An 8,221-nucleotide genomic window follows, 5' to 3' on the forward strand; every position below is an offset into this window, starting at 1 on the left:
TCTTAATAAAACGTCAACATGTGTTCCTCAGGAATAAAATCTCCTTTATGCTCCTGGAATTGTCATTAAGGGAGAAAAAAGACAAGTTGTTGATATATTGAAATATTTAGATGTTGAGACAGAACATTGTCATTTAAAAAACACAAATCTAAAATTAATAAAACTGTGGCTCAGTTTATATTGGACATCACATGATGAGCACTGATTCAATGATACTTTGATCACTTTTACTTGATGCACTATTTGCTAATGCATCTTCTTCATAGCTTGCATAAACAAGCACTCAAGATAGGAAACCTGGTGAACTGTATCTGACTAAATTTGTAATAGAAATATATATTTATGTTGAAATGTAGAATTGTAGAATAACACATGTAGAATAACACAAATTTAGAAATACATAACAAAGATTAACATTTGTCATTCCCTGCAGAAATTGGCCTGCACATTAAATGAATGAACTGTCTCCTCTTGTACATGTACAAACTGTTGGACAATATAATAAAACACAGCCAGCACACGAGATTCTCTTTCAAAAAACAACTTTATTAGTCACATTTTAGGCATTTTAAACTCTCTATTTGACTAAATGCACAAAATTGACAAAACATTTGAGCCGAAAGTAGAAAGACCTCACCCTTAAACCTGAGACATTGGCTACGTTTACACACCAAAAACCTGATCACCAAAATGCCAAATGTGAGGCCAGTCTACTTTCCTCACTACGCAAAGACAAAGATGAAAGAAAGCCTCTAAATGCCTTTTTCGTGCACACAAACAATAATCAGTTCTATTTATTGGGTCATCTGATTTCCTGGCCATGTAAACGCACCCGTTGTCACGTGTTCACTTTGGCTGTAGCCCGGTTCAGAATGTTCCCACACGTTAAAAAAGTGGCTATAAACACGTGTGAGATACAGGATGCTACATGGTTTATAGTGTTGATTGTTGTGATACTGGTTGGACTCCAGGCCGTTGTTGTTGTTGTTGTTGTTGTTGTTGTTGTTGTTGTTGTTGTTGTTGTTGTTCTTCCTCAGCAGAGAAGAGATAGGTCGCTCTTCCTACAGCCCATAGTGCAGCACACAGAGGTCAGGATACTGTTCATGTCCCGCCTCCACAGCTCCGCCCGGAGACCCCGGCCACCGAGGGTCTCGGCCCCGAGCGCCCCGCCTGAGGAGACGCGGGACAAACAACGTGAAGGTCAGAAAATGCATTGCCGATTATTGTGAGAAAAAAATCAGGTGAATCGATAACTGTGATTGTTCAGGTCATTTTGGAATTTCAAGAACCAAAATGTATTTTTAGTCCAAGCCATAGTACAAAAAATAGATTTAAAATTTAAATCTATTTTTTGTACTATGGAAATGGTTAATGTAAAGTACTATTTTTGTTACGTTTATTTAACATTATTTTGTCTTTCAGAAATGTTGTAAAGCCGTTCACAAGCTTGAGAAATAGTAAATGAAAAAGAATACAAGATTTCACTGTTGTTTGGTCTCAACAACAATAATCGTTAAATCGTTATGTTTTTTCTCACAATAATCGTAACACTAAAACGTCATATTGGGTTTTGTTTTTTTGTTTTTTTAACAATTTTTCATGATTGTTGGCTGACTGTGACTGTGACCTTCATCTGAAATAAGAAATATATCGTCTATAATACATTTAGATATGAATCAATACAAAGTAGTGCTTTTGTGGCATAACTGGTTTGAAAAATACATCTGCAGTGACCATTGTGCGCAAGAAGCATTGGAAGGATTTATTACATTAAAGATGCATCATCATCATCATCATCATCATCATCATCAACACCATCATCATCCTCATCATCATGGCTGCAATTATTTAATTAAAAGAAAAAGAAACCTTTTGAACCTCGACAATCACGTTCTTAAATGCATGTGATTCTTGTATTCGTTTATCGGCTTCATATAAATCCGAGTCAGTCTTTTCGGTCTTTACAACGTGCACTCTGAGCAGACTTTTCAAACGCAAAATCAAATTGCCATAATCTTTCAGCCCGATATTAAACTATCATGTGTTTGGTAAATTACAGGAGTTTTTATTATCCTGGCGCTAATGTCCGTCTGGAGAGGTCTGAGTGGCCTGGGCTCCTGGAACACTGGCAGAGCACATTAAAGTGAGTCATTTTGTCCTCTGCCACTGCTGTGTCAATCAAATAAGTGCACCTGAACGCCACACTAGCATGGTTTGTGCTGTTACAGAGAGAGAGAGAAGGGAAGAAAGAGATAGAGAGAAAAGGACAGGGCGTGAGAAGAGAGAGAGAGAGAGAAAGAGAGAGAGAGAGAGAGACGTGTTCAGTCATTAATCTTCCTGTGTGGGTTTCTAACTGATGCTTGTGACTACGCCCACTGTAAGTCTACTGTAAGTCCCCTGCAAGTCCCCTGTAAGTCCCCTGTAAGTCTGCTGTAAGTCTGCTGTAAGTCTACTGTAAGTCCACTGTAAGTCCCCTGTAAGTCTGCTGTAAGTCCGCTGTAAGTCTGCTGTAAGTCCCCTGTAAGTCCGCTGTAAGTCCGCTGTAAGTCTGCTGTAAGTCCCCTGTAAGTCCGCTGTAAGTCTGCTGTAAGTCCACTGTAAGTCCCCTGCAAGTCCCCTGTAAGTCCCCTGTAAGTCCGCTGTAAGTCTGCTGTAAGTCTACTGTAAGTCTACTGTAAGTCCGCTGTAAGTCCCCTGCAAGTCCCCTGTAAGTCCACTGTAAGTCTTCTGTAAGTCCGCTGTAAGTCCCCTGCAAGTCCCCTTAAGTCCACTGTAAGTCCCCTGCAAGTCCCCTGTAAGTCCGCTGTAAGTCCGCTGTAAGTCCGCTGTAAGTCCCCTGCAAGTCCCCTGTAAGTCCACTGTAAGTCCCCTGCAAGTCCCCTGTAAGTCCGCTGTAAGTCCGCTGTAAGTCTGCTGTAAGTCTGCTGTAAGTCTACTGTAAGTCTACTGTAAATCTGCTGTAAGTCTACTGTAAGTCCACTGTAAGTCCACTGTAAGTCCGCAGTAAGTCTACTGTAAGTCTGCTGTAAGTCTACTGTAAGTCCCCTGCAAGTCCCCTGTAAGTCCCCTGTAAGTCCGCTGTAAGTCTGCTGTAAGTCTACTGTAAGTCCACTGTAAGTCCCCTGTAAGTCTGCTGTAAGTCCGCTGTAAGTCTGCTGTAAGTCCCCTGTAAGTCCGCTGTAAGTCCGCTGTAAGTCTGCTGTAAGTCCCCTGTAAGTCCGCTGTAAGTCTGCTGTAAGTCCACTGTAAGTCCCCTGCAAGTCCCCTGTAAGTCCCCTGTAAGTCCGCTGTAAGTCTGCTGTAAGTCTACTGTAAGTCTACTGTAAGTCCGCTGTAAGTCCCCTGCAAGTCCCCTGTAAGTCCACTGTAAGTCTACTGTAAGTCCGCTGTAAGTCCCCTGCAAGTCCCCTTAAGTCCACTGTAAGTCCCCTGCAAGTCCCCTGTAAGTCCGCTGTAAGTCCGCTGTAAGTCCGCTGTAAGTCCCCTGCAAGTCCCCTGTAAGTCCACTGTAAGTCCCCTGCAAGTCCCCTGTAAGTCCGCTGTAAGTCCGCTGTAAGTCTGCTGTAAGTCTGCTGTAAGTCTACTGTAAGTCTACTGTAAATCTGCTGTAAGTCTACTGTAAGTCCACTGTAAGTCCACTGTAAGTCCGCAGTAAGTCTACTGTAAGTCTGCTGTAAGTCTACTGTAAGTCCCCTGTAAGTCCACTGTAAGTCTACTGTAAGTCCGCTGTAAGTCTGCTGTAAGTCCACTGTAAGTCCGCAGTAAGTCCACTGTAAGTCCACTGTAAGTCTACTGTAAGTCCGCTGTAAGTCTGCTGTAAGTCCACTGTAAGTCCGCAGTAAGTCTGCTGTAAGTCCACTGTAAGTCCGCAGTAAGTCTGCTGTAAGTCCACTGTAAGTCTACTGTAAGTCCACTGTAAGTCTGCTGTAAGTCCGCAGTAAGTCCGCTGTAAGTCCACTGTAAGTCTACTGTAAGTCCACTGTAAGTCTGCTGTAAGTCCACTGTAAGTCTGCTGTAAGTCCACTGTAAGTCCGCAGTAAGTCCACTGTAAGTCCACTGTAAGTCCACTGTAAGTCCGCAGTAAGTCTGCTGTAAGTCCACTGTAAGTCCGCAGTAAGTCCGCAGTAAGTCTGCAGTAAGTCTGCTGTAAGTCCACTGTAAGTCCACTGTAAGTCCGCTGTAAGTCTGCTGTAAGTCCACTGTAAGTCCGCAGTAAGTCCACTGTAAGTCCACTGTAAGTCTACTGTAAGTCCACTGTAAGTCCGCAGTAAGTCTGCTGTAAGTCCACTGTAAGTCCGCAGTAAGTCCGCTGTAAGTCTGCTGTAAGTCCACTGTAAGTCCCCTGCAAGTCCCCTGTAAGTCCCCTGTAAGTCCGCTGTAAGTCTGCTGTAAGTCTACTGTAAGTCTACTGTAAGTCCGCTGTAAGTCCCCTGCAAGTCCCCTGTAAGTCCACTGTAAGTCTACTGTAAGTCCGCTGTAAGTCCCCTGCAAGTCCCCTTAAGTCCACTGTAAGTCCCCTGCAAGTCCCCTGTAAGTCCGCTGTAAGTCCGCTGTAAGTCTGCTGTAAGTCCCCTGCAAGTCCCCTGTAAGTCCACTGTAAGTCCCCTGCAAGTCCCCTGTAAGTCCGCTGTAAGTCCGCTGTAAGTCTGCTGTAAGTCTACTGTAAGTCTGCTGTAAGTCCGCTGTAAGTCCGCTGTAAGTCCGCTGTAAGTCCGCTGTAAGTCTGCTGTAAGTCTGCTGTAAGTCTACTGTAAATCTGCTGTAAGTCTACTGTAAGTCCACTGTAAGTCTGCTGTAAGTCCGCAGTAAGTCCACTGTAAGTCCACTGTAAGTCCACTGTAAGTCCGCAGTAAGTCTACTGTAAGTCTGCTGTAAGTCTACTGTAAGTCTGCTGTAAGTCTACTGTAAGTCCCCTGTAAGTCCACTGTAAGTCTGCTGTAAGTCCACTGTAAGTCTACTGTAAGTCCACTGTAAGTCCGCTGTAAGTCTGCTATAAGTCCACTGTAAGTCCGCAGTAAGTCCACTGTAAGTCCACTGTAAGTCTACTGTAAGTCCACTGTAAGTCCGCAGTAAGTCTGCTGTAAGTCCACTGTAAGTCCGCAGTAAGTCTGCTGTAAGTCCACTGTAAGTCTACTGTAAGTCCACTGTAAGTCTGCTGTAAGTCCGCAGTAAGTCCGCTGTAAGTCCACTGTAAGTCTACTGTAAGTCCACTGTAAGTCTGCTGTAAGTCCACTGTAAGTCTGCTGTAAGTCCACTGTAAGTCCGCAGTAAGTCCACTGTAAGTCCACTGTAAGTCCACTGTAAGTCCACTGTAAGTCCGCAGTAAGTCTGCTGTAAGTCCACTGTAAGTCCGCAGTAAGTCTGCTGTAAGTCCACTGTAAGTCCGCTGTAAGTCCACTGTAAGTCTACTGTAAGTCCACTGTAAGTCCGCAGTAAGTCCACTGTAAGTCCACTGTAAGTCTGCTGTAAGTCTACTGTAAGTCCACTGTAAGTCCGCAGTAAGTCCGCAGTAAGTCTGCAGTAAGTCCACTGTAAGTCCGCAGTAAGTCCGCAGTAAGTCCACTGTAAGTCCGCAGTAAGTCCGCAGTAAGTCTGCTGTAAGTCCACTGTAAGTCCACTGTAAGTCCACTGTAAGTCTGCTGTAAGTCCGCAGTAAGTCCACTGTAAGTCCGCAGTAAGTCCGCAGTAAGTCTGCTGTAAGTCCACTGTAAGTCCGCAGTAAGTCTGCTGTAAGTCCACTGTAAGTCCGCAGTAAGTCTGCTGTAAGTCCACTGTAAGTAACAACAACCACCACCACCACCGCCGTGTGACCGTATAACAAACACATCTACTCGCACGTGCCCTCACCGTCCTCGTCGCCCCCGGTGCGTCTCCAGCGCGAGCCCCCGCAGGTGTAGACCACGGCCCGGAGGAACTCTCGGCCGCACAGCTTCACCGCCTTCACCTCTGCCCGGGCCTGGAGCGGGCCCAGCGCCGCGCAGAGCAGGAGCGGCAGCAGCAGCAGGGCGGGGAGCAGAGGTCTGTGCATCATCCTGGACACGCTTCACGGCCAGATCCTCCCGTCGGACGCGTTATATAGACCTCCATCAGTGTCCCTTCATCGTCAGTGGCTCCACCTCCTCCTCCTCCACCTCCTCCTCCTCATCATCCTCAGCTCGTCAAAGTTCAATTTCATTATCTGCCGAGGAGGAGATGACAGAGCAGTCACGTTGTCCTAATGCACTACTGTAAACGCTACACGCCCCGTACCTTAAATACTATCACATTTATTTAAGAAAAGACATTAAAGTATCGTTCTGTCGCTTGTGAGACTCCATGGAAGTTAAAATCACACTTTAGAACTTTCTACATGTGTTTTATGCCGAACTGTGGAACATTACAGCCAGATAAACATCATTTCCATGGAAACGAGAGTCAGGTTTGTGGAGGTGCAAGCTCACAGGAAGGACGTGTGTTGTTCTGTCTTTGAAAATTGTTGGCGATGACGTATAATGGTGAGGCTTGAAAAAAATCCATGTGTTTAACTAACTAATATCTCACGAAGCCCATGTTTATTTGGCTTTTTTTTAAACTTTAAGACACTGCATCGATTGTTGTTTTAAAGCGACGCCAAATTTGAACGTACATCAAATCGTTTATGGTTAGAAATGCTACCAGAGCCGATTTAAACTAAACATGGAAAAAGGGTAATAATGATAATTAAACCTCGACCAACATGATGAAAGACAATTGTTTGTCACAATATCAACTTCGACACTCAAAAAATAAATTGTGATATTAATTTTTGTCATCACTGCTCGTTTTTTAAAAATTGCTTTTAGGTCAAATAAATATACACTCTGATTTGTACCACTATAATAACTGCACCTTAAATAGCCGTGATAGAGCAAACAAACCCTTTATAACGAGCAAATATTAATATTTCTTAACAATGATTAACAATTGCTTAATTAAGGCGTTAGCCAACCAATTCCTCGTTACATATCGAGTCATTGTTCCCGCTTTATTGAGGCTATTAGCGGCTGATTTTGAGTTCAACGCTGGGATGAACCGTCGTCGTCCCGGGGCCCCACTCCAGGGCCCCTGCTATCAAGGTTATTTCTTCAGGGTCGTACACACGCGGGCGACGTCCCGGGAGCGAGGTGTGAACCCGGCGGAGCACGTCACCGCGTTCATGAAGTCAAATGGGGATCGGAGGGAGATTCGAGTGGTCGCAAACGAGGCTCGTCCCCGGAGAAGACGAGTCAAACGGGGAGCACAAAAGAAAGGGTCAAAGGTCAACCTAAACCAACGCCGCTCACGCAAAGACAGAAAGATCCAGAACGCGTGGATGCCAAGTGTGGATGCCAAGTGTGACGCGGTGTTCAGGCCCAAATACTGTCGATTCTGAACTTGTCTGAGTACGACTGAGGCCTCAGGGGGACGGTTACCACGGCGACACGCTTACAATGACACGCGCGGCCTCATCAACACCTGAGACCGACAATAACCGAAAGAATCATCACACTGTGGGACATTCTCGACGTGCTGGGTGTAAAACGGCAGGATGTGGAGCGTCACGTTGCCCCGGACGACGGTTTTCCACCCGGGGGACGAGAATTGTGACTTTTGAGCTGACGCAGAAACAGAGCAAAATAATCTGTAATTCACTTTAACACATTACTTCATACAATAAGTCGTGATGATTGAGTTGGTGGTGGTGGAGTGGTTAGAGCGGCAGCACATATGCCACAAGCCGCTGTGTTGTCAGTTCAAATCCTGGCGCGGACAGTTTGCTGCATGTTCTTCTTCTCTCGTCGCCTCTTGTCCTGTTGAGTGAAGCCAAAATATCCTGGAAACCTAATTATTTATTTGACATATTATTTATCTATGTAAAGTGTCCTTATTGTTTAAAAAGTATTATTTGAGAGTTGCAGATTTCACTAATGTTTTCAGTTTCTGGGACAATATGCAATTACAATCTGAAAAAATGAAGCTCAAAACTATTTTGAATAAAACTTAAATTAATATGATAATGTTAAGACAAAGGTAAAGCAGTCGAGGAGAATACATTTGATGGACTATGAACGATGAAAAGATCAGAATGAAAAAAATACCGTATTTTCCGGACTATAAGTGGCAAAAAATGCATAATAGAGATGAAAAAACATATATAAGTTGCACTGGAGTGTGAAATGTGGGTGCAAGTGTGAAAATAACAAATAATATCACATATAAGTCG

The 8,221-nt window shown here is 44.3% G+C and overlaps 1 protein-coding gene across 1 annotated transcript; it reads right to left on the minus strand.

Annotated features, from left to right (window-relative positions):
* Window positions 1-818: 818 nt before the first annotated feature.
* insl5a (insulin-like 5a) lies at window positions 819-6,134 on the minus strand. The gene is made up of 2 exons (XM_072438057.1): window positions 5,842-6,134; window positions 819-1,170 (listed from the first exon to the last, which is right to left on the minus strand). The coding sequence occupies exons 1-2, from the start codon at window positions 6,029-6,031 to the stop codon at window positions 1,034-1,036; spliced, it is 327 nt and encodes a 108-aa protein (XP_072294158.1). The 5' UTR covers window positions 6,032-6,134; the 3' UTR covers window positions 819-1,033.
* Between the last annotated feature and the right edge of the window lie 2,087 nt (window positions 6,135-8,221).

Source organism: Eucyclogobius newberryi, unplaced genomic scaffold (assembly GCF_026437365.1).
Source record: "Eucyclogobius newberryi isolate DKJ021-1_F unplaced genomic scaffold, fEucNew1.0.hap1 SCAF_9, whole genome shotgun sequence".
In the NCBI taxonomy this organism is placed as follows: domain Eukaryota; kingdom Metazoa; phylum Chordata; class Actinopteri; order Gobiiformes; family Gobiidae; genus Eucyclogobius; species Eucyclogobius newberryi.